A 25,362-nucleotide genomic window follows, 5' to 3' on the forward strand; every position below is an offset into this window, starting at 1 on the left:
TATATGCAGGCAGTGCGTGGTCAGGCCCCCCCTATATGCAGGCAGTGCGTGGTCAGGCCCCCCTATATGCAGGCAGTGCGTGGTCAGGCCCCCCCCATATGCAGGCAGTGCGTGGTCAGGCCCCCCCCATATGCAGGCAGTGCGTGGTCAGGCCCCCCCTACATGCAGGCAGTGTGGTGCAGTGCAGTGGTAAGGCCAGGACTCTGAGCTGCCTGCTGGGCTGACCTCTAGCCATCTTACTCACAGTGCAACTATGAGCAAGCAACCATTTTCCCACTGTTTCTTGTGTAAAATGGGGTGATCATCAGCACAACAGCAGAGAGTTGTTAGGCTCAGAGTTTGGAGCTGGCAGAGTGTTGCTTGTGGTGCCAAACATTTTAACCACATTGTCATCATTGTCATCATGATCCAGCTTTTTTCACCTTTGTGCTCGACAGCTGGCTATTTTCAGGATTGCAAACTTGGGGTGGAGTTCCAGAGTGAAGAGCTGAAATAAAGAATAGGATTATGTCGTGGGGGCTCCCAGAAAAGACTTCTGCTAATCCGTTCAGTGATTCTGTGTGAGTTAGAAGTCAAGCCCTTTGACCACTGTATGTGGGACCTTCTGTTAGGACAGGACACACTGCCGCCGCGCCGTCACGAGACAACACTGCACTGAAGAGCAGACACCGACGTAGCGCCATGATGGCTACCCCGCAGAGGTGGCACTTCCAGGCCGTGTCATGCTGGCCCACTGTCCGCGGCTGTCCAGTTACTGAACTAAACCTAATTCTGTGGGAGCTTTGGCAGAAGTATTCTTAGAGCTCCCTAGAGTGATTCCAGGATGTTGGGGGATGTTAATGACTGTCCACTTCCAGAAATTCCTTAGAGAAATGTGGCCATAAATGATTTGTGTAAGCTGAGGACATTTGGGATCGTGAGTGTGGACCCCGGAGTCTGCTGCCTGCCGGCCCCTGAAGGGAGCGGCACCTTGCCAGAGCCAGCTCAGCAGACTGTGGGGCCTTCCCCTTAGTCCCGTTAAGAGTACATGCAGGCTTCAAGTGCTGCTAAAGGAGACATTTAATCTTCTGACCCCTTCTGGTCTAGGAAATGCTGTGTAAAGACATGTTCTTTCGGTGTCTTTTTCCCTACAGCTTATTGACCCAACAAGTGAACTGGATCACTAGCATGAACGCTGACTGGCTCCAGGTGAAAAACTTATGTCAGTTAGATTCTGAGGAGAAACATGTTAAAATATCAGCAACTGTTAACACAGTAAGTAAATTATAATTAAAGTTTGGTTAATAATTTTTCAGTTAACAGAATTTTATTTAGAATCCTTCAGAACAGTTGTCTCATCAGATTTCTAAATCTTGAGAAATCAGCTTAATTTTCAGTGTTACATTATTGCTTATTTGCCTCTATAACCACTGGCATGTATTTTCTTTTAAAAGTCCAAAGCCTAGAACTAGACTGGGGGTGTTAAGCTATTTCATTAGGTCCTGTCTGGCTTTGATAAACATGCTGTCTTCAGGAATCCTTTCTTAGTCTTTGGTTTTGTGTTGTGGTGTTTGGGGTTTTTCAGTTTACCTTAAAGTGCTCTGCAGAAACTGCTTTGATAAAACTCCCTGCCCTTCAGAGGGCCCACCTCAGCCCGCCGTTGGACTGCCATACCGGTTTCTTTGAGCGCTGCAGTCTGCATCTTTGCGTAGTGCCTCCATCTGTTGGATATGTTTCTGTAACCGTAAAGAAACTTGGAATGTTTTCTTTCACAAAAACAGAATTTCTCAGAGTGTGCATATGTGAGGGTGCAGCCGAGGGGCAGAATGTGGCCAGAGCACTCCTGCCCAGGAGGCCTTCCGGTCCCTGGGGGCCGGGGCGTCCATCTGGGAGCACAGGAGAGAGCACTGGCAGCTGGGCCCTCGCTGGCGTCACTGTCACGCTGATTGCCTGCGTTCAGCCCTAGAGGCTCTCTGACCTGAACTTCAAAGCCAGAAAAAATGTTCTGAAATAAATTTAAGTAGTGCTTTTGGATTGGTAACGTGGGTGGTTATGATTGTTATAGTGACTTGCCAGTCGTCCCTGAATTCATCATTCTTCATTAAAAGAGATGGCTTACCTCCAGTTTTTCCCCTTTGGCAGAGAGATAGCTGGTTTGTCAACTTTTTGCCTTTGTAGCTAAATTGTTTCAGTGTTCTGTGGGTGTTCTTTCTGTTCCACTTAACATCCATGTGATAAAAATTTAACTATGAAGATTAAGTTTTTGCCTTCAATCTGGTGCAAAAGACAGTGATTTTCAGCGATGGAAAAAGGTATTCAAGTAGGTCGTACAGCTGAATGCCAGGTAATGAGAGCCCCTTTAAGCTGCCTGTACACGCTCCTGTCTCCTCCCCTATTCACGTATCAACTTATACTCGGTCATTAGTTTATTTCTCTATTTTAGGTGGTGTTTGATATTCGAATTAAAGCCATAGAGGAATTAAAATTAATGAAGGAAATAGGTAATCATTTACGTTTGCTTTTTTTTTTTTTTTTTGGTTTAATCTAGTTTTGTTTTGATTTTCAATTAAAAATGGGAGAGTGCAATAGTAACTTAGAGAAAGCTCATGCCCCACACCCCAAAGTGGACAAATTTAACATTCTCTCATTTGTTCATTTCTGTTGGAAACATTGAAAGTAACATGGAAGTCCTCCTCGTGTCTTCCTCAGCAGACCCCTTCTCTCCTTCCCACACACAACCAGCGTGTCTCCTGGGTGTGTGTATGGCGGTGAGGTCCCGGTGTGCACGCTGTGGGGCACTGCCTCTTGGCATGCACGTAAATCCTGTCACGCCAGTGCTTCCAGATGTGCAGCGTGCACTTAACATCGGGTTTCCGTTAACAGCTCTACTGAAATTGGTTTACCTGCCTCAGAACACCCACTGTCAGTGTGACCTGTGATTGTTAACCTGGAGATTTACGCAGCTGTCACCCCAGTCCAGTTTTAGAGCCTTTCTGTTACTCCAGAAAGATCACTCAAGCCCTCTTGCTTTCTGGGCCTCTCATAGTCACTCTGCTGTCTCTGTGTACTTATTTTCTGGACATTTTCAGTAAATCTTTGTCTTTGGTGTCTGGTTTCTTTCACTGCGGTTGCTCCCACACTGGCAGCAGTCAGCAGGGATGCACACTGCTGGCCGCCAGTGTGGCGTGTTGGGGGACGGCTGTTTGGGCTTGTCTCCACCTTGGGCTTCTGGGATCGGTGCTGCTGTGGACATTTACAGTTAAGTCTTTATGTGGACATAGTTTTCATTTTCCTTGGGTAGATACCTGGTGTTGGAATTGCCGGGACGGTTGGCAGACTGAACTTCCTAAAAAACTGCCATTCTGTCTTCCAGCATGGAGCGCTGTTTCCGTTCCCACCAGCAGCTTGCAATTTTTATTCAAGAGCTACTGGGATTGATAAGTGAGTTTAGTAAGAGCTCAAAGTCATCTTGGAAAATTTATGGTGTTTTTCTGGCAACAGAATATGAAATTAATAAAGTATTTATAATAGCATGAAATACTGGATGATAAGTATGTGTGAGACCTGTATATAGAAAACACTGCTGTGAAGAATCCCTGGGGGGCCTGGTAATGAGTGGACGGGGTGGTGGCCCGTGTTCTCAGGCTGTTAAGACGAATTCTTCCAAAATCTGATTGTGCATTCATTATATTCTCACTCAGAGCCACAGTAGGTTTGTTTTTTACGAGATTGATTAGTTGATTCTTACATTTGTATAGAAGTAGGAAGAACAAGAGTAATCTATAAAAATTGTGGGGGGCAGGAAGACAAAGTTGGAAGAGTTACACTGTCTGATTTTAAGACTTTCTCTGAGGCTGTAGTGACCAAGACGGGGCGGCTCAAGTGGAGACTCCTTGGCTGCCGTCATTAACGTGCGTCCAGCCTAGCTAGGGCCTCGCCCTCGTAGCGCTGGTGACGTCCCTGTGGGAGGAAGGCTGAGCGAGCGGGCGGACAGGTGCCACCGTCAGATTCCAGCGCTGGGCCCTACTCCTACGGCCCAAACTTTCTCCCGCGATTGTCATCCCCCCCAGCATCCCTTACATTTCTGTGGCCTGTTCTCCGTCACCTCCCTCTTAGCGTCCGAAGCCTCACTATTAGTGCCCAGTAGCTTTTTTAAGTATGTTGTGTTGTCACGTCATTTACTATGCAATACCCAGCATTTTGCTTTGTCTTTCTGACTGGCTCTTCACATGGAATTCTCGCAGTCTTTCCTCGTGGCTGAGCTGTTCCTGCTGTGGCTACACCCTAGGGCCCTGTCCATGGGCACAGAGGCTGTTTCCAAGGCCTGGCTTTTATAACTAAAGCCACAGGAAACACTGTAGAGCATAAACTTTTTCAGTTGGTGGCTTCATGCTCTGTACGAGGTCCCAGCGCGACCTTACAGTTCCTCTGTTTTTCTTTTTTCAGCAAGTCCAGATCTTTCCACAGTGGCCATACTAGCTGACTGTCCCCCCAACAGAGTGACAGGTCCAGGGTTCTCCATCTTTGCCATTTTCGTGAGTAAGAGATGGCACCTCACTGTGGCTCTGCAGTCCCCCCATTAAAGCGGATGATGAGCATTTCATCTGTCATCTGGCCCCCGAGTATGCTCTTTGGTGAACTGTCTCCTCACATCTCTGCCCATTTATAATTGGGCTGTATTTTGGACTCGTAAGTTTTTGGTATATTTAAGATACTGATCTGCTGTCTGTGGTGTGATGTGCGACCATCTTCTCCCTCAGGAAGATGCCTTTTTAATCTGCTTGTCTTTTTCTTCCAATGTGTGAAAGCCTTTCAACTTGGTGTAATCCCAGCTGTTTATTTTTCCTTTTTATTTCTCTTGTCATATGGGTCAAATCTCTAATAACATCTTTATCATTGATGTCATGAAACTTGCCATTATTGTTTTCTTTTATATATTGTTGCAGTCTTGACACTTTTAAAGCCTCTTTTTAGAAGAAGTTCAGCAATAATAGCGGTTTTTAGAACCTAGAACATTCATAGTGGAACACAGTAAGAATCCTGGTACACAGCGTCAGTTTACACTCATCACAGGTGCCAAGAGGCTTCCCCGGGAAGAGGGTGGCCAGGCGGCGCAGGCTGGCACGCCGCCTGGGAGAAGTGAGCTGTGGCTTGGCCTTGAGTCACGTAACTCAGTGTGACCCTGGTCCTGAGTGTGAAAACTAAAACTAAATTTTAGGCCTCGGGGCGGCTGGCTGGCTCGTGCACTGAGCACTCACTCACCAGTTCTTGCAGACGTTCGTCCACAAAAGACTAAAGCACAGACCAAAACGCCCAGCTGGGGTGATCGCGTGGCCCATGGGGAGCAAGGAGCAGAAGGGGGTGCGGGTGGGGAGCTGAACACATGCACAGAGGCAGCCAGCACCGCCTCGTGCCGAACGGGGGCCATGTCGGAGCCAGCGTGCCCAGAGCCGGGGGGCTGGAGCCGAGCACCGTGCCCCTCCCGCCCTTACTTCAGGTCTCTGGAGGAAACCGCAGCTGTCGTGGCACAGGCTGACCGGAGGGGGCAGGCCTCCCTCAAGGTAAATGGCCACTCACTGGGGGCGCTGAGGGTTTGTATGACGCCCCGAAATGGCACTTAACGCTGGACGTGCTGTGCCCTGAGCCAGCAGCCCCCGGAGGACTGCTGGAAGCACGGCCCGTTACGGCGACTAGCTCACCGTCTCCCGTCCGCGCTCCTGCTCCGCACCCTGCTTCTGAGAGCGAGGGTCTCCCCAGTGCTGCCATGAGCCCTCTGCTGCCACCGCCCGGCCTGCCCGCTGCGTGACTCCCTGCACGTCCGTCGTGGCCTGACTGCCTCTCCGCGGTTGCTCTTCTGGTTCGACTGACGCTGAGTGCCTACTGGACGGCCAGCACTCCAGCCGTCCCCCGCCGGCTCTCCTGGTGCCCAGTGGCTGTGGACTCAGCCTTTCCTCTTTGTCACTCACCGCCGCCGTCACTGGGCCACTGGGTCTCAGGGAAACGGGGCTTCCCGGTGCACCCCCGACCACACAGCCCGGCTCCTCCACACCACCTCCCTCTTGGTGCCCCACCGGCTCCCTGTGTGTACGTGTGCTGGACACACCTCCCACTCGACGAGGCTGCTGTGCCCACTGCTGTCCCGTCTGCTTCCAGAGTGCGGGTCCTGGACACAGAAGACACACAGTGTGGAGTGAGACGAAAACTACCGGGAGGCAGTATCAGAGTACGTCTTCTAGGCTGGATAACTTTGGACATTTCAAGAAGTTTCTGATACTATCATGTGCTAGCTTCACATCGTGGCGTGTAAACACAGAACTCGGGAGCTCGGAAGGAGACTGCTCTGGTCTAAGCCACGCCACGCGCAGGCCCCGGCCTTTTGTGCCTCCTCAGGTTCCACCTCCCTCCCGTCCCATTTGGTCTAAAACCCTGGTGTGTTCCTCCTCCAACCTAGGAATCTCTGCATCCCCAGAACTAGGGCACACTAGCCCCAGTCCACGGGATGGCCTGAAAACCCACTCGCCGCGTCACACGCAGGCAGCGTCCGCCAGGTCCGACGCGTGCGCGCCTCGCGCCCAGCTCGCCCTGTGCCCCGGAGCCGAGCAGCGCCGCCTGGCCCTGGCTCCCCGCGTGCCGGCCGGCGAGGACTCGCCGCAGACTCGCCCAGCTCCCAGGCCCGTCCCCCAGAGGTCGCAGCGCGTCATCCGAGGCCAGCCCTCGAAGCCTGTCTGTGAGGGTCGCTGCCCCTCTGTGCCAGCTTTGCCCCACAGACAGCAAAGTGTAGTGCGGCCGCCTCTGCCCCCAGCAGTAAGCCCACGTGCAGTTTCACAGAAATGAGTAATCAGAATTGGCCCGCGCGGGTCAGCGTGCAGCCAACAAACGAAAGTATGTTAGAGTTAGAGAAGTCGCTCAGCACCAGACACTGCCCCTGCCGTGTCCAAGAGCCCCCAGAGGTGCAGCCAGAGGACACGAGTGAGGGAAGCAGCTGTGACTGACGGAAAGGATGAAGCACCGGAGGAAGTGACACCATCAAAACTCCACATGAAAGGAGCCCTGAGTCCCCCCGGGGGGCGCGGCGTTAGAGCCCGGCGCTGTGAGGCTGTCTGCAGCCACTGCAGCACGGGGTCGATCCCCGGCCAGGGCATCCCCCCAGCAGTGTGCTTCGTTAGTCTGCCTGTTTTGCTCCCCACTCTGTCTCTGGGGAGTCCTCTCACCTCCCGCAGCCTGTACCCCAGTTCTTGTATGCATCAATAAATCATAAAAGAAGAAAGAAAAAGGAGCTCTTCTTGGTTATGGTTTTTAAAAAGTAAAAAAAAAGTCAGTGTTTTTAATATTTTAAATTACAATGTGAATACACTATTTTCTAATTTCACATGTATTAGTGACCATTTTAAATGCCTTCACAGAAATGCTGAAAGGTCACAGAACCTTCCATTTCCGAAATTCAGTTGTCATTGTCTCCCCATGAGACTTGCCCGCAGCCCCTCGCAGGGCGTTCCCACCCCCGCGCCAGCAGGATGAGGAGTGCTCTGCTTGCTTTCGGTGGTCGGGTTTTGTTGGCTTCCTTGGATTTGCTCGTGGAGCCTCTTGCTAGCGGGCACAGCAGGGCAGGTCTCTGGCCGTCTGTTTGGCACTAACTCACTTCTTCCCGCTTACAGCTGAGGACAGCTGTTTGAGGCCCATTGACCGAGACGGGAAGCTGCTTTGTCCAGGTAGGTCTTCGGGGCAGTGCGGCCGCCTTCCCCGCCGGCAGCCGGCCGGTGTCCTTGTCCAGCAGTGACCCCCAGGACCCAGGTTCCTAACTTCCCTCCCAGAAACTGACTCACAGGACGCAGCAGCATCCAGCTGTGTTCTCGGTGTTACAGAAACATGTCGCAGAATTCAGGGGCTTCTGCTTTTTAAGATCGTAACACCCAGCCGATGGGTCGATGGGTCGATCTCACTTCAGTCGTGGCTTTGATACAGCCATCTCTTTCTCGTGCGGCTGTCAGGGTTCTGTTTTGCTGATTTTCCTGTGCCAGCTGCTGGCTCACACCTCTGTGACACAGCCTGTCTGCAGACCAATCCCTGTGACTGGGCTCAGTGGCTGCAGGGAGTCGTCCTCGCGGCTTTAGACCTTGAAGCAGCATGTACATCTTCAGCAAATTGATTTGGATTATCTGACTTTTAATCCATGTAAACAAGTCTGATTTTTTATTAAGTATGGACCTGGAGCATTCATTGCTGTCTCATTTCTTGCCCCTGTTGTACAGCTAACAAGAATATATTCTAGGTCTAGAAACTTCCTATATATTTGTCTTTTGTATGACGTGTAGCTCGTTAATGTTTTTTTGATATCAAAAAAGACTGGTTTTGGCATTAGAGGGGAGCTGATAACATTCATCATGTTATCAAAATTCTTTACAGTGCCAGACAACTATACTTTGAAGGAGGCAGAACTGAAGATGGGGAGCTCACTGGGTCTGTGTCCTGGGAGGGCCCCGACGTCCACTCAGGTAACAGCAGGTCACATGGGTGAGCACAGCCCTCCAAGTCGGTCACTGGCCACAGCAGTGCTGGCTTTCTTGAGAGCTCTTTTTCCTTAAGTGGTTTATTTTATTTGAGGATGACATCCATGTAGTTCTCTGTGTCTGCGTAAAAAAAAAAATACATGTTAAAGCACTATATGTAAGGTTCTTCTGTGAACATGTTACAGTTGAGGGGGATGTTACAGTTGAGTAGCTGCCAGTTTTAGCCACCACACTTCATGAGTTCTGCTGTGCGCCCACCCTTTACTCAAGGCCAAAGGTGAGGCTGTCCATAAAAGTAGGAGTAACCCCCAGGGACACAGGTTTAACTAAGACCATGTGTGGGTTTGGGACCTAATTGCTCTCCGCAGTGATATAATTGTCTCACAACAGCTGCCTTTAGCAGGATTTACTTCCTTCAACATAAGTCCGACCTGTTTAACAAACGCTTACCCTAGCCCAAAGGTTACAGTGGGGCTCCTGCCTTTCGTGCTCTGAGTGGGGGTCCTCAGGTTCCCCAAGGGCCTTGATCCACTACACTGCTTTCCCAGCCACCTCCCCTTGACCCTGCTCCTACCCTGAACCCGACAAGGTAGCAGCATGTACCAGGCTGAGCAGGGGCATGTCAGGAGAGCCAGGCCAGGGAGAGCAGACGTTTTTCCTGTGAGGTCTTGGGAGTTGCGGGGTGTGGTCCTGGGACAGAAAAAGTTTGCAGCCGATGACAGGAAAAATATCCTCAACTCCAACAGTGTAGGTAACGCAAACCCCTTTGACCGAGAAAGATGGAGATCGCAGCGCAGTAGAGGGCGGAGCGCGAGGCAGAGATGCTTCCCTGGGGAAGAGCCCTGGCGAGGAGGCCGCTACGTGTCTGGGTAGCCGAGATCATTGTTTGAATTGTAACATCACCCAACATAGTCTCGTTTTTTCATAACTTAAGATTTTTACTAGTTTCATGGGCCATTGGCTTTCCCTTTCTGGCAGTAAGTGATACATTTATAGAATCTTGTTGAAGTTCACATTAAATTGCATTTACTTCCTTCTTGGTCTCAGCTGTTCCTGTTTTTTGCCGTGGGGAGTGACGTCCAGCCTGGGGCAGAGAGAGAGGTCATAGTAGAAGAAACTATATCTGTGAGAGAGGTGAGTAATTTCACTTTGGAGCAGGCGTGGTAGGCCTGGTGTGTTTGGAGAGCAGTGGTAACTTGCGTTAGGGGCGTGAGGCCCGAAGGTGAGGGCTCCCAAGTATATCTTAAGGAATGTTATATATTCATTAAAGCAGTAGCTTGGAGAGCTTCAAATTTAGTGACCCAACTAGAATTTTTCAAATCAGATTCTCATCTGATTACGAGTAATACCTGATTATAGAAATTTAGGTTCTGATTAAAAGAATGAAAGACCCTCATCCCCGTCCCACCAATACCAGCATCCTGGCCTAAATCCTCCTGGAGCTTTGCTTTATCTACACACATTGTCACACACATGCCAGGCACGAATGTCCGTGAATGTGCTCTACAGTCACATGACGACACTGTCACGGAGAACTGGACTCAGACTTGTGGGACGTGGAGAGCCAGTGCGTGGGGGCCAGACATACCTGTGCCTGGCTGTGAAGAGTGAGAATGAACTCAGTGTGTTTTTTCTTAAAAACTCTTTTTCCAGCTCTGTCCCCTAAAATAGCTCGGAAACCGTGACCAAACTGGTGGCAGTGAGCCAAGCCCAGAGGGTAGTCTCCAAATACCACTTCCTGCCGGAAGGAACCAGGACTTGTGGGAATAGCAGGGTCAACATCCGGGTCAGGAGATGGAGGCGAGCCTGGAGATCCTGTCGTAATGGAAAGGCGTGAGGCTGCAGAAGGCCAGGGGCCCTGATCGGGCTGCTCAGAGAGGACAGGTGGCCCTCAGAGGGGATGACTGTGACGATGCACAAAGCCAGCAGGCTCTCCAGTCTCACGGAACCAGTGGTTACCTCTGGAGGGTGAGGGAAGAGCAAGCACCTGTCTTCTTCTCCCTCTACATCACAGATGCAGAGCAACCGAAGGAGCAGGCCTTCAGGTAGACACTCCAGCTAATGAAATGAATTTTGACCAGCAGTTTCTCATCTCCTAACTGCCGAGATCTAGTTAAGAGAGTTAGGTGATGAACCTGCAAAACTTAGAAACTCAAAAAAAGAGCAAACCCCAGGCGTTCAAAAAGTTCCAAACAGGCCTCGCCCTTCTTGCCAACACAGACACCAGGAGGCGGCCCTGCGCCTCACCAAGCCTAGGGTGAGTTCCAGGTACAAGGACAGGCTGGCAACAGGCCCCAGGTGTAAACTCCCTGTAGGCCAGGGGCTTGGAGAGAAAAGGAGGCAGAAAGTCTGAACACTGCCGCATACTTATTCTTAAGGAATTACTGGATTTTTGAGGAATGTTTATCTTTTGGCGCTGAGGACTGAGTGAGCGATGTGACATCTGGGCATTGCCTCTCAAGAGCAGAGCAGGGCGCAGGGGGGAGCAGGGGTCTGGCGGGGTGACGGGACTCGCACAGACTGGCCTGTGTGTGGGCGCTGGAGACTTTACATGGCGAAACATTTTCTAAATGTTTAACCCTTCATTGCATGCTGTAAACATGCTCAGTTTTTCTTTGGCTTTTAACCTATGTGTTTTTTAATTTCATAGAAAAGAAACCATAAAACCTTTCAAAGGAGCACAGTGTCTGTATTCTCACTTGAGGCCTTTGCTGGGCTCCGGCTCCTCACTGCCCCTAGCAGTCCTGCAGGGCCTCTGGCCAGTGCCCAACAAGCCCTTCTGCCTAAGTGACTATAGCAGGCCCAGGCCCAAGGGGCCTTTCTCACTCTGTAGAAGCAAAGCTGATGATAGCCATTCCTTTTTTGCAGTGTTTAAAGACAATGCTGGAGAAAGCTGGCCTGCCAGGTAAGGCGAGGCCCCCCAGGGCACGCAAGGCCACTCCCTGAAGTGCCTGTTTGCCCTCTGGCTGTTCTCTCTCTCTCTCTCTCTGCAGTTCCCTCTCCAGTTTCTGCTTTACATTTCTGTTCTTACGTGATGAATTCTCTGGCTTCTTGTGTGCGCTGAGAAACTAGCAGATCAGCCCGCCAGTGGGTAGAGAGCCTCGGTAGGGTCCAGCACAGGTTCTTAAGAGGAAGGCCTGACCCTGGTCACCCAGCTCTCTCGCTGACTATCTCTTCACCTCACTGATTGCAATGGGGCACCGAGTGTTTCAGGCTGCTCCCAGGTGGAGGTTGGGGCGCCTTGGGCAGGGGTGTCCGTGGGCACCAGGCGGCACCAGCCACCTGCTCTCGTGCCTGCTCTGCTCTCACTTCCTGGAGTGGGGCGGGGTGTCTGCTGTGGGACCAGGCAGTCTTTGAGCGACTGTCACTTTGCATGACAGTCTTCCGAGTCGGGGACCGCCCGTCCCCCTCTGGCAGGCCACAGGACGGAGGCTGAGAAGGGCTCCGTGGCTCCGCCAGTTTCAGGACCAGGCCCCTCCCAGCCAGCATGCTGTGAAGTCTCAGTGCTCGCCTTTGCCTGGCTGGCGTTGGGGTAGGCAGAGTCCCTCAGGGTAAATGCTGCTCGCCCGTACTTGCCTCTAGAGCCACAGAAGCGGCTGGCAAAGAGGAGGGAAGAGGAGGGCTGGGACGGGGCTGCAGGGGCCACGGCCTGGGCTGTGCCTCTGGCTAGCGGGAGTCACTGTCCACAGCGTTGGCTGGGTTTCTTTTTTAACAATCCAGGCTTAACAATCAGCTCTCCTCCCTTCGGCCCCCTCCAGCTCCCTCACCCCCTCAAAGCACTTCTCTTCCTACTCTATCACTAGAATGTCATTAAAATGCCATTCCAGAAACGTGTTGCTGTGAACAGTGAAGGCGTAACCAATATCACAACAGCAGCATCGCTTTTATTCACCAGCATGCATTTACCGGTGGAATACAGAGCAAATTAACCACACTGAGAAACAACTTACTTTCTTCATATTCTGGACATGTAATTTAACGTTAAATTATTAAATCAAGTCCCATTTGCTATTCATTTATCTAGAAAGGACATTCTTGATAAAGTCTTAGAACACACAGTTTTCTGAGTTTCTCCATTGGTTTGATTCCTCCACAGGAGACGCGTGGCATCTGCGGAAAACGGACTGGTGCTATGAAGCCGGGGAGCCGTTACGTGAGGAGGTAAGGGCGTTTCTGCCTTTCAGCCCTCAAATACTGCATCTGTGTTTTCATCCAGGGTGCTCACTAGGCTGAGTAAACTCTAGAGCAGCTCATTCTGGGGATGGAAAGCCAGTCCTCGCGTGCTTTCACTTTCGCCTTGCTGAAGTTTTGCTAAAGGGTGGCCGGGAGCGGGCGTGTGCCTGACCTGTGTCCGGTCCTCGTGGTGCACAGGACAGTAACACATTGGGAGGCAGGAACTTCAGCAGACATGACCTTGAATCAGTGCAGGCTCTGGAGACCCGTTCTGAGATTTGAGATGTGGGCGTTGTGGCCTAGGTCCCGTCAGTGTCGGCGCCTGTGTGTCCGGCAGCTGGGCCCCAGCCTCGCACTGCCGCGAGAGGAACCTGGCTGCCGGGCGGGCAGCGGACTCCACTGCTCAGGACAGACGGTGTCTAGCCAGATGCTTCCACACTTTCTTCACTGATTCCCAGGCTGCTGTCAAGTAACTCACCTAAGGGCACACTCAGTGTGCCGAGTCTGCCTCCTCGATTTTCCCCTTCCAGACCGAAGTGTGATTTACCAGTCTCACCGCTTACCTTTCAGCCTCCAGTTTACTCTCAGCTGGTAAAGGGCTGTCGCTTTTCCAGCCCCCCCGACCAGCCATGCTGCTGGCCTCCTTTGGGCCTCTGCTCCCCTTTACCCAGTGGGCCCCCCAGGTCCAGCGCCCTACTCAGTTTGCCGTCCATGCGGCAGCCAGCTCGTGGCCTCGCCATTCAAAGCAGCTGTGCGCGCCTCTGCGGCGCTCTGTCCCGTGACCACCCTCCAGGCCAGCTCTCCTCTCCCCAGAACAAGCGGCTGGGTCCTGACCCCGGCACTCTGCACTTGCCACGAGGGAGGCCTCTTCCCGCTCTCCCAGGCCCCCTCCCCTAGTGTGTCCATGTCTCTGTCCTCTGATCTCATGGTATTTACAGGCCCTTCCGCATCGTTCACACGTGCGTAACGATAAACGTACGCACGCTACTATAGCCACTTCCTAGCCAGCATCTGCTGCCTATTCCTCTGTTGCTTGAAGGGGTGCAAGTACAGGGCTACAAACGCAAGATTGTTCTTTCCAGATTGTTCTTTCCAGACATCAGAAGTGACAAAAAGGAATTTCTGTGTTTCCAGGATACAACACTGAAAGAGCTTATGATATGCTCTGGAGACACTTTGCTTTTAATTGAAGGCAAACTTCTTCCTCGGGTAAGATTATTTACACGTTTCAGAATGATTCCTGTTTTCTGGCTACAAAGATGATGCATTCTCATTATGGGAAATACGATCATAAAAAGAGTAGCAAAGTCGTCTAAAATCCTCCAGTGAAACAGCTACCACATTTAACAATTTACGGATTTCCTCCCTAAAATATTTTTAAACAAAATTAAAAACCAACTATGTATACAATCAAATTTCCTACTTTTTTGTGTTTAGTTTTTTAACCTAACCAGAAAACTTAATAGATCTATTAACGGGTTTTTCCGCAACTTTCTTTTAGTTAATAATTTTACATTAGTAAAACTGAATGAAGTCAAGTAATGTTGAAAGAAACGGGCTGATTTGCGGCCCTGGGAGGCACGTCAGCAGGTTGCTGCTTTGTGAAGTTCCGCGGAGCTGCGTGGTGAGCTCTGAGCGCCTGGGACGTTCGTGCCTACGCCGGCGCACACTTGTTTCTGCTTTTCTGCCCCTGAGGTGCTCCCATCGAGGCCAGGCGTCTCGCGACTGGTGGTAAAGACAGGAAACAAGTGCAGTGCGTGGCAGTTAGTGTGGCACCTGGAAAGGAAAAGCACTGCATTGAGAGAGGTTTTCTTACACGGAAGTCAAGTTCGTCACGTGTGTGCTTTGCTCTCCAGGGTTTCCTGAAGGTGCCCATCTGGTGGTACCAGCCTCTGGGGCTCTCGAGTCCCTGGACGAGCCGTCAGGACCACGTGCACTGTCCCCCTGCTCAAGGAGGGGACTGGAGAGCTGCTTCCACCCAAGGTGAGGCGAGAGCCGGTCCGTTGGCTGCCATCCAAAGAGGCCGGGGCCCTGCTGCTCCGGGAGGCTGCACGGGTACCGGGAGCATGAGGGTGGCGGTGGCGTCACTCAGGGTGGTGCAGCAGGCGATGAGGGGCCAGGGAGCCTAGGGAGTTCTGTCACTAGTGTCCTTAGTATTCAAGGAACCGTTAGCCTGCCGTCCCTTCAGGTCCCCTGGGGCCCGGCCAGCGCAGGGCAGGCGCCCCACAGCCAAGGCACTGCTTCCAGGGCTGGCCGCCTCCCTGACTTCTGAGGAGAGGCACAGAGTAGAGAGACGCTGCTGCATGCAGCGTCCTCTCCCATGCAGCCCCAGCACCCGCTGTGGCCGCAGGACACTCGCCGCGGGCACGTCCCCCTGGAGATGGTGCCGCCGCTGCTGCCAGAGCAGGCGTGGGTCTTCCTGACTAACGGGGGCTGGTGATAGCAGGTGGCCATAGGGCCCGCTGCATCTTTTCTCTTCCTCAGGCTTCGCCTAAATTACTTAGTTTTGTTTAGTGCCTTGGAGTGCTTACTCAGTACTGAGGTTTTAAATCAGACTCTCACCTATTTACTGTCTGCAATTGGATTACATGTCAGAACATTTTTCTTGTTGAAGGAGTTGTGAAACCGGCAGTCATCTTTGCTGGAGAGTGTTAGATATGTTCGCTAATTCCAAAAAGGGATCTGTTAATCGAACATGAGTTTGGTGTGCACCCCGAAAGCCTGAGAGTCCTTGTTATTCCCCAAAAAATAATGGAGAAGCTGCCTCTGGGCAGCCCACTCACCAGATCAGGGCATGGCTGGGGAATGTTCACCGTGGGCTTTCTCACAGCGCCGTTCGGCGTGGCGCATCCTCAGGACAGAGACGGCCCTGAAGGGCTTGTCGCTGACTCTTACGAAGCGTCGGGGCTGTGCCCTGTGGTGGAAGGAGACACTTAAGCGAAAAGGAGTGAAACTGCTGAGTTCGGAGTCAGGAGCCACTGACTCAGGGACTCGGATCCCAGGCGTCTCCGGTGGCGCTACCCTGTTTGCGGTCTCGCCGTGTGCGCGCGCTTCAGAGGCCAGGTGAGCTCGCCCAGGCGCCCACCACACGCCTGCTGCTGTGCTCTGCAGGTGCTCCGGGTGCCCTGCAGGCGGAAGTGCCCCTCCACTACCTGGGTGACGTCGAGATCTCGGAAGACGCCACCTTGGCGGAGCTCAAGTCCCAGGTCAGACTTCTTCCTGCAGCAAACCTTGGTGGTGATCTAGCTTCTTCCAGTGAGATATTAACATGTTCTCTATTTCCTTTTCCCTCAACTACAGTCTGTTCTGATATGGCATTTGTTATATGCCATGTCCAGTGGTGAGTACCCACAGGCAGCGCGCACACGGCCGGAGCCTGGCGTCCGTCCTGCGGCGCCGCCCACAGGCATGCTGTGCTCCGTCCGATGCGTCCTCAGCGGCTTATGTTCATTTTGATTTCTTTAGAGAAGCGTGACTTACTGAGGCATCTGTAAAGCATCCACTTCTTTATTTGCATTGTTTTTGTATCATTGTGATTCATGTGCTTTGTGTCGTCAGTTAAAAGACATGTGAGCCATTTCCAGGGTGGGGGCATCGGCCCTCGTGTCAGGCTAACCCAGACACGCCACGCCCCTGTGTCCCGTTATAGAAAAGCAGTTTCTGTCCAGATGGGAAGAAGGGGCTGAAGAGGCGTCTGACTGCGGTTGGACGGAAGTGACCATCCCTTCTTCCTCTTAGAGGGGAACCGCGAGCACGTCACAGGGGCAGTCCTGACACTGGCTGGCCTCACCGTGAAGTGACGGTTGGCTTTTCTTGAGGAAGTCATTGCCCATGAGTGGGAAGATGCTTTTTTTCTCCTTTATATTGGACTGAAAGCTAAAAATAGCTGTGCTAGTTTAGGTACCACATAGACGAACATTGGCCATTCCACAGACTGTCACGTAAACAGAAGCAGCTATCTGCCTCACAGAATTAGAGCCTCACAGCAGGATCGGGAGATCTGAAATATTTCAAAACCGGAGTCATTTCATTGGCAGAGCAAACACTGCCGAGCTCTTTGCGCCAGTCAGAGTAGAGAACGAGCCCTGGTTGGAGCAGTCTCCGCCTTCCGGGAGCGGGACTCCCTCACGAGTTAGCGCCCCAGAAGGAAATGCTAACATTAAAAGGCACCTTTTGAGTCCGACTTGAAAGCAGGAAATTCACTTACTCCTCGAGCGCACTTCCGTAGGGAGGAAGGCGAGAGTGACTCGGTTGACGCCCCCGAGGAGCTAGTCCCGGGGCTCTGACAGGTTTGGGTTCTCTTCCCTCAGCAGTCACTACGTAGCGCTTCCTTCTTCCCTTAGGGGTGTGTCAGAGTGCGTTTTCAGACCCCTGGAGAAATGTCTGTTTCTCTTCTAGGCCTTGACCTTGCCCTCCTTCTGGGACTCTGCCATCCTGTCCCCAGCACTCCTCAGGGCCTGGACGGTGGAGAGTAAGCGGCCCGGCAGGCTCTTGCGTGCCAACCAGCAGCAGCTCAAGTAGGTTCCTTGTCGGACACCCGGCTTCCCTTGACTGTACCCCACCTGGAGGTAGGGAAGTGGCCTTGTGGGGAAGACAGAAGTAGGAAACCCATTCCTTGGTGGTGCTTCTGTCCTGGCCAGATTCTGGGACAGTGTCACTTTTCCATAGTAGCACCAAGGTGGCTTCATTTTTGACTGTGCTCAAGACAGCGAATGAAATTTTAGAGAGCTTTTCTCTAGCTTGATTTGGACACAGGCGACTTGCAACACTGTAACTGAGGCCTCCTGCCACCACACCACACACTGCAGAACGGGGGTCACCAGCATGGCGGGAGTTACCGTTTCTTTCTTGTGGCGAGAGCGTTCCAGACCTAGCAGTGTTGGGTGTCTGGCCCAGTGTCCAGGACGACAGCTGCTGCTCTATAGAGCCTCAGCGTCTGTGGCTTGGAAGCTGCCACTCTCTCAACCCCTCCCTTGTCCCTCCAGGCCCCAAAAACCAGCACCCTGGTACCTTTCAGATCCCACATACAGGTGACGTTACACAGTATGTCTTTCTCTGACGTCACGCGGCACGAGTGCAGTCAGGGCCCACCCGTGTCATCGCAGCGACAGGATGTGGCAGAGTGCAAGTGTCTCCCTCACACAACCTCCGTGAGTACGGAGGTTTCCAGGCCCTGTACCTATGGAAAAGGCCACTGTGAACAAGGACGGCAGCTCTTTGAGATAATTATTTCATTTACCTCAGGTATCTGCCCAGCACCGGGCGAGCGTTGTGGGGTGCTTCCATAATCTAAGTTTTGAAGACCTTTCACATTGTTCTCCAGTGACCGTTTACATTTCCCACAGTGCAGTGGCTCCCTCTGGGCCACGTCCTTTCCAGGTTGGTTCTCTGGCGAGAGGCTGTTGAGACCCATAGTGGTGTGTTTGGGAGCAGGCGGGGGACATCTGCAGATGGCCAGCGCACAACACCCACCTCCACAGCCCTGCTCCCCTCCCCCCACTGTGACAAACGCCGTTGAGGCTGACAGGAGCTGCGCTGTGCTGCAGCTCTCGCTGAGGAGCACGGGCCGTGGTCCGGCCAGTCACCGCATCCTCTTTACTGTAATTTTTCTGCTTCCTGATTTGATGCCTTTGATTTCCACCCAGTGCTGTGCCCAGTCACTGGGCGCGCCGGAGGGCGAGTCAGTGCTCACACCAGCAGGCTGTCGCTGGGCGCTCATTGCAGCCCCACGCGGTGAACGCGTTTCCTCTGCTGGTCTGCTGAGGGGCTTCTGTCATGAAAGGAGGTCAAGTTCCGCCCAGCTTTCTGCGCCTTCGGATCGCCGTGTGAGTGCCACCCGCTGTTCTGTGGCTGTGGCTTGTCACCGGCTGTTCGCCAGGCGCTGACCCACCGTTGCATCGTGGCCCCTGTAAGGAATTACCGAACTCCGTGCTGACGTCTTGTTGAGGATTTTTGCGTCTGTGGCCATCGGGAGATTCTCGTTCTTCATCTCGCCTGGTTTTCACGCGAGGTGACACTGCCCCAGGAGGCAGGCAGGAGCTGCCCTCTGCGATCTCTGAAGACCCGGGCCCGCCCTGTCCATCCGGGGCAGGTGCCGCAGGCCAGGTCTGGTCTCCTGTCAGTGACTCCGCCTCGCGGAGTATACGTTCTAGGAATCTGTGTGTGCCAGGTGGTGTGTAGGTCATTGGCTGAAACTGTTCCCCGTGTTCTCTCAGATTGGAGTGCTCTTTAGCCGCGTACTCTTCGCTTAAGAAAGCTTAAAAGTAGTCCACTGAATGTTACCAAAAAGCAAGTGGGGTGTTCGTCAACAGTATTTTGTTCATTTGTCTTCAGAGAATATAAGCTGGGAAGGAAGACTGAGGTCTGCTTGGAGCTCCTGCGGGAGGAAGAGAACCTGAGGTAAGATGCACTGCACGAAGGATTTTCCCGGAAGTCCCACGTCAGCTCGTGCCCGCCTGACCCACGCGGGCCCGTTGGTGACACACTCACTGTCCCCTCCGCCTGCGCCGCTAGAACGCAGAAGCCTCGGGAGAGCAGGTGCTTTGTCCACGCCACGGCCTGGAACCTGCGCCGTGGCCGGCATTATTGTGCCAGCTGTAGAAAAATCCGTCGGTCATTGTCACCAAAGACAAGCTGCCGTCCTCCTCGCCGTCAGCCTGTGATGTCACATTCTGAGCCCCCTCACCTGCCCCCAGAAGCACTCCGGGCTTTCTCCGCGATGCTGTCCCCAGCCCAGCACGCTGCTGTCAGGTGCTGCTGGTGCTTAGGGGCCAGTGCGAGAGGCGCGTCCCCGGGGCACACAGGCGGCCGCTGTCCTGACAACCAGTTCATGGTGCCCCTGCGCCTTTCTCGCGAGGGGCTTGGGGCGAGGCTTCTCCCGCAGGAAGCGCTCGCAGGAAACAGCCGCGCTGGCACCCCTGGCAGGCTTGTTGCCCAGCTTCCTCTCACCCAGCCCCTCTGAAGGGCGCCTCTTGCTCACCCTGCGCTGTCCTGACCACACCTGACCCACCCGGCTTCGGCCTGTGCACGGCCTGTGCACGCCCGCTCCTGCTCCCCGCCTGCTGTATCGCCCTCTGGGTAAAAGCACCAGCAGGGAAGCAGTTCCTCTCACTACCCTAAGGCGTCTGTTTCTCCTCTGCCTCCCAGAGCCTCTCCCGCCTCTAGGCCGCTCTCTGCCCCCCTCCCAGGACCTTTCCTCCCTGCCTGGGGAGCTGCTGGCACTCCGGAGGCGCGCCCGCCCGTCCCTTCCCATCGAGCCTCACGTTTCGCTGGTACCGCCGGCAGTTCTTGAAACTGAAATTGCCTTTTCTCACAGTTCCTCGCTCTCACACCAGCCTGTCTTAGGAAGTCTGCTCAGCGGCCCCCCGCCCCCCTCCCCAGTGCAGCTCGGCCTCCAGGGGACCCCCACCCCTGGCTGGAGCAGACCCAGACGTGAAGGGTGCCGGTGCCGTGCGCCCTCACCGCCGCCCGCCCTTTGTCTCTGTGCAGCCCCCAGGACGTGCTGCTGCGGACACAGGTGCGCGTCCCCGGCGAGAGGGCCTACTCCCTGGCCCTGGACTTGGCGTGGGACACGGCGCGCGGCTGGACTGCCGGCTCCCTGAGGCAGCAAGTCGCCGACTTCTACTCTCTTCCTGTGGAGAAAACTGCAATTGCCAAATACTTCCCTGAGAAGTTCGAGTGGCTTCCAGTCTCTAGCTGGGTAAAGTCGTGGGGCTTCCTAGAGAAGTCCGGCCTCGCTGGCTGAGCGAGTAGAATTTAAAGTTGAGTTTTCTTGATCCAAGATGCTTGATTTTTCTGTAGAGTCAACAGATTGCCAAGAGAAAAAAGAAGAAAAAGCAAGATAATTTGCAAGGGGCACCTTATTACCTGAAAGATGGAGATACCATTGGCATCAAGGTAAGCTGTTCAGCGACGGATGGACTGCTTTCGGTGACACTCCAGGCTCAGGTGGGGCTAGAGGTTTTACAGGTCTTCAAGTTACCTTTAAGACAAAGCTACGTAAATTGTTTAGAAAAAAAATTACTTTGAGCTTCACTGAGTCTCAGTGGTATATCTTTAATTTTTTTTTAAGATTTATTTCTGCATACAGAACTGGGGTACAGGCCAGAGGTGCGGGGGCAGTGAGAGGCTTCCCCAGAGACAGAGCGGGGAGCAGAACAGGCAGATCGACGAGGTACACTGCTGAGGAGAGGTCTGCCGCGCCATGTGGTCACCTCCGGGGCAGGCGGGGATCGAACTCATGCTGAAGCGGCTTTAGCTTCTCAATGCTGCGCTGTAACCTGCTGCGCCCCCAGGGAGGGTCCGATTTGGGGTCTGATTTTAAGGAAACACTGCTGCAGTCTCCACTGTGCTGCCGCCGGTTTCCAGGGGGGTGGGGTGCCCCTCTGTGCCTTTTCCAAACCACAGGTAGGCACTGGAGTTTTTTGTTTTATTTCTGCTTTTTGTGCCTCTGCCACTGGCCACGTCTCACCTCTGGTCGGGGGTGCCACAAGCTGCCGCAAGCCGGCTGCGTTCCCGGCGGGCACTGCGCAGTGCTGTTTTTTATATCCAGGATTACAGCTTGAACCTAGATTTAAGAGTCTGTATTTCTGAACCAAGGAGCAAGCATTCTTAGTCCCACTTCTCTTCAGCTCTGTACTCAACAACAGCCAGCGAGATGGAAGTGTGAGGTGTGGTGTGGGGAGACGGCGGCCTGGGAAGAGCTCGCAGTCTACCCGATCCACATCGAGTCACGGGCCAGCAGGGACACAGCAAGGCCGGGGCCACGCCAGGTCTCCCCAGGTCTGCACCTGCAGTCAGGCCAGAGAAAGCCCACCTGGGTCCGCGAGGAAGGGCTCGGGCTGGAGAGAACGAGGCCACTTGGCTGGCCAAGGCCGGGCGCAGCTGCAGCTTTGGGGCCGTGGACAAATGAGGTTGTGGCGGAGGCCCGGAAAGAGTATTACGGGAGGAAACACTGAAAATGGCCTCCAAATTCACATGAGCTCCAAGGCCCATAAATCAGCAGCCTCTGCTCAACAAGACTTAGGGGTGAGCACTGGACTTCTAAAATAAAAACTACAGAGAGAAGGGTGGGAGTAGAAATTGGCATTTAAAAGAGAACACGAGCTACCAGCACGAGAAAGACGGAGCGAACGGGGGTTTTGTCCGAGTAGGTGAGAGCAGCGGCTGGTCTCTCAAGGCAGTGACCCCACAGGAAGAGACGGGCGTGCAGGGGGGTCACAGCTGCGTCCTAGCAGCGCCTCGGCCGCGTACTCGCGCGTGTCCGGGGCAGTGGTGCAGGCGAACGTGCACACGCCAGGCGCCTGGCTTGGGGACACCGGGAGCCGGCTCGCCTGCCCTGTGATGGTGTCCTGAAGTGTCGCACACAGTGTGGGGGCGCTTCACGCACCGTGCACGGCAGCGCGCGGCCTGGGCGGGAAGGCCGCAGGGCCGCAGTCTGCCAGGGCTGGCGCAGGCGTCACTGGGACACAGTCCATGCTGAGTGGTGCCAGGGTCCCAGGTGGGCCGGCAGCCCACGTCTGTCCTGCTCTGACGCCACCCCCGCTCCGCATCTGCGTGCGGGCATCAGTCAGCCTGCCCGCCGAGAGCTGCCGCGGACAGCCCAGGGGCCAGGCCAGTGTATATGGAAAATGCTGATTCTCGGCTGCGAGCCCCAGGGAGCCAGGAACTGGGCGTTGGCACCCAAAACCCTGCGTAGAGGAAGTTCTCAGAATTGCAGTGGCTGGTGCCACCATGGGGCAGGGAGCCTGCCCACCCTCTCCCTGACGCCATGTTGGGCCTGCACGGCCCACGCCCTCGTCCAGCCTCTCCGCGATCCCCGCAGCTGTTGTCAGCGCCGTTCTCGTCAGTAACACCGCACGCACCTCCTGAAACGTGGGCGGACATCCGCCCAGGCCGCTTACTCGTTCCTTTGCTGTGTAGAATCTCCTGCTGGACGACGACGACGACGACTTCAGCACAGTCAGCGATGACCTCGGCAGAGAGAGGCAGAAACAGCTCGCTCTGGAGAGAAAGAGAAGGTACTGTGGGGTCCTGACTCCCCCATGGCCCACCTGACCTCCAGGCGGGGAAGGCCCCCCCGGAAGAGCCACGTCAGGCTGTGCTGGCTGCTCTGCACCCCACATTCCCCCGCACTTTCGAGCAACCCTGCCTATGCTCCCTGGGCACCCCGACTCCCCGTCCAACCTCCGCGCTGGGCCTGTCTTCCCTCCTTTCTGCCCACATGCAGCCGCTCCCACTTTCTAGGTGTTTTTGTTCAGAGACCAGCACCCTCAGGTCAGGTGCTCCCCACCCACCGCTGCCCCCACCAGCCACTTCCACCTCCTGAGTTGCCTGGGGCTGCCAGGCTGGGTGGGCCCTCCTCAGGCTGTGCTCTCTCCCTCCCCTGGGCTTCAGGCCACCTAAGCCTACCAGAATCTACTGGAACATCCCACTGAAACCCATGGTCCAGGCCCCACCCGAGGCACATGGTGGTCCTCCCTCACCCACCCGTCTCCTCTTGGGTTTCACTTCTTACCCGAGTCACCACAGCAGCTGTGAAGAAACCCAGCCGCCTGAGCACCTGCCGCCTCCACGCCTAGCTGACCTAGGTGACCGTCGGGTGCGGGGTAATGGCAGCGGGAAGGTGCCCTCTGCTGACGAGTGCAGGTAGTGCAGTGAGGCCCACAGAGGAGGAGCAGGTCCTCGAGGCCACAGCCCAGGTCAGAGTGGAAGTGTGGTCAGTTAGAGGCCACTGGCGGTTCACAGGGAGCGAGGCAGACTCAGTTGCGTTTCTAAATGATCACTCTGGCTGCTGCACAGTGAGTTTTGGGGGGGCAGAAGAGTCGCGAAGACAGGCTGCATTAAGGTGGCTGGGAGCACAGTGGGTGGTGGGGTCCCCAAGGCTCTCCTTTGAATGTTCCACTTGATCAGAAAAGTGGGGGATGCTCCCCCGCAGACTGGCCACCGGGTCTGATCCCCCATGTAGACCGGGAGTAGAGCCCACCCTGCCGGGGGACGGGGTTCCTCAAACTGCAGGCACACCCTTTAGGCCTGAGCTAACCTGATGCCAAAAACTGGGGTGAATTTTGGAGTCGTCCTGCACCCCAACCTGTGTCCACGATAGTAACAGCCTGTGTCTCCCGCAGCCAGGAAGCCGGCCGTGAACAAAGCAGTGATGTGTTCTCTGGAGCAGAGATGACTGCCCAGCCCCGGGGACCAGAAGCTTCTCTTTCCATCCACGTTGGGAGCTTCAGATAGCAAGGCCGCCGGGGGCACCCTCGGGCACAGCAGCCCAAGGCCCGCCCCTGGCATGACTTTCCAGTTGGCACCATGCCAGCAGGTTTGTGGCTTCTGCTCACCGACGCCCGGCTTTGTCGTGAGCAGCGGCTGACCCACCTCAGGCCGGCACGTGCATCGCCAGGCACACTCACGGGTGCCACCACGTGTGCCTCGAGCCACCCGCAGCCCTCACCAGGAGGCGTGGTCCTGCGCCCACCACAGGCCTGGACGAGGCAGCATGTCCTGGCCCTTGACGCGCCTCCTCCCTGCTGAAGTTGCTGGCTGCTTTGGCCTGTTGGCCACGGCCCTGCATGGACGCAGAACAGGGCCAGGCCCTCCGGGACACAGGGTCCGCGCCAGCCTCATGCCAGTCCCCCTCCCCCACGCAGACCCTGGAGCCGGGGCTGCCGACAGGTGGACGGCGAGGGGAGCCAGGTGGCAGCTGGGCGTGGGGCCCACACCCGGGTCTGTGCAAACCTTCCGCTGCCGGGGGAGGTGGGGGGTTGCGGTGACCGTCCCGCGTGGCCTTAGTGAGGTGGGGGAGGAGAAGGAATTAAACTTTCCTTTCCGCTCTGTTGGTGACTATTAAAAGCGTGAATTGGTCTTTGTGGCGAGCGAGTCACTTTCTGCAGCTCCCTCGGCGGGAGCGGGGCTCCTAAGACACGCAGAGCCCCCACGGAGGCTCCCAGCCGCCCGCAGCCCCCACGCGCCGAGACGGGCAGGCGTGTGCCGCTGCGCCCGAGGCCGCTGTGCGGACAGCTGGAGCTGAGCTGCCCTGACCCTTTCCCTCGGCTCAGGCTGCACAAGCGGGTGCGGTGCCAGGTCAGAAACAGCCGCTGGGCCTTCGGGACGCCGGAGCCCTCGCTGGAGGTCCCTGACGGGCGCCATGCAGAGGCCAGTGGCCGCCTGCCTCCCGCTCGCCCTGTGCCCCTGCCGGCTGCGCGGGCGCCTCCCGCGTGCTTGAGGCCGAAGAGCAGGGCTGCTGTGGCAGTGGCGCCGGTCGGCCTAGGCTCAGGTAAGTTCGCTCGTGGGGAAGCGCTGGTGGCAGCCAAGGGACTGGCTTCTTCCCTTCCCGGGAGACGGAGCCGCACGGCAGCTTCCAGAAACCCGCGTCTGCCTGCGGTGGGGGCGGCAGTGACTCGGTGCCTCTTCCTAGGCCTCTGCAGAGGGGCCCAGCTGGGGTCCGTGGACAGGCCGCCGAGGCCGGGGCTTCACACGCGGCAGCTACCCTGCAGCGCGCAACGGCCGCCGCAGGCCCCTCACACACACTCCTGGGGCTGGAGGCTGTGACGGAGCAGCAACCCGTCCCCACCGGTGTGCGCTGCTGGAGGGGCGACTCGGGAGGGCGGGGCCGTGCCAGCCCGCTCCCGCGTCCCGGGGACCAACTGAAGACGGCGCCTGCCCGAAGAGCTGTGAATGCCGGGCGCCCCCCGAGGGCAGCACC

The 25,362-nt window shown here is 55.1% G+C and overlaps 1 protein-coding gene across 3 annotated transcripts in view; it reads left to right on the forward strand.

Annotated features, from left to right (window-relative positions):
• USP40 (ubiquitin specific peptidase 40) overlaps positions 1 to 24,508 on the forward strand; it is a 56,169-nt gene extending 31,661 nt beyond the window's left edge. The window contains exons 16-31 of one of the 3 annotated variants that reach the window (XM_012727925.1): positions 1,134 to 1,254; positions 2,423 to 2,480; positions 7,635 to 7,688; positions 8,383 to 8,471; positions 9,534 to 9,620; positions 11,355 to 11,391; positions 12,583 to 12,647; positions 13,794 to 13,868; positions 14,516 to 14,642; positions 15,771 to 15,865; positions 17,058 to 17,176; positions 18,993 to 19,058; positions 20,148 to 20,358; positions 20,460 to 20,555; positions 22,581 to 22,678; positions 23,786 to 24,508. In XM_012727925.1, coding sequence (XP_012583379.1) covers positions 1,134 to 1,254; positions 2,423 to 2,480; positions 7,635 to 7,688; positions 8,383 to 8,471; positions 9,534 to 9,620; positions 11,355 to 11,391; positions 12,583 to 12,647; positions 13,794 to 13,868; positions 14,516 to 14,642; positions 15,771 to 15,865; positions 17,058 to 17,176; positions 18,993 to 19,058; positions 20,148 to 20,358; positions 20,460 to 20,555; positions 22,581 to 22,678; positions 23,786 to 23,897 — 1,510 coding nt within the window. In that variant the 3' untranslated portion in view covers positions 23,898 to 24,508. Of the gene's footprint in view, positions 1 to 1,133; positions 1,255 to 2,422; positions 2,481 to 6,132; positions 7,124 to 7,634; positions 7,689 to 8,382; positions 8,472 to 9,533; positions 9,621 to 11,354; positions 11,392 to 12,582; positions 12,648 to 13,793; positions 13,869 to 14,515; positions 14,643 to 15,770; positions 15,866 to 17,057; positions 17,177 to 18,992; positions 19,059 to 20,147; positions 20,359 to 20,440; positions 20,556 to 22,580; positions 22,679 to 23,785 lie in introns of those variants that run through there. The other 2 variants (XR_001145667.1, XM_012727934.1) reach the window with 2 other exon arrangements.
• The last annotated feature ends 854 nt before the right edge of the window (positions 24,509 to 25,362 follow it).

This window comes from Condylura cristata, unplaced genomic scaffold (genome assembly GCF_000260355.1).
Source record: "Condylura cristata isolate star-nosed mole 26May11 unplaced genomic scaffold, ConCri1.0 scaffold00002, whole genome shotgun sequence".
In the NCBI taxonomy this organism is placed as follows: Eukaryota; Metazoa; Chordata; class Mammalia; order Eulipotyphla; family Talpidae; genus Condylura; species Condylura cristata.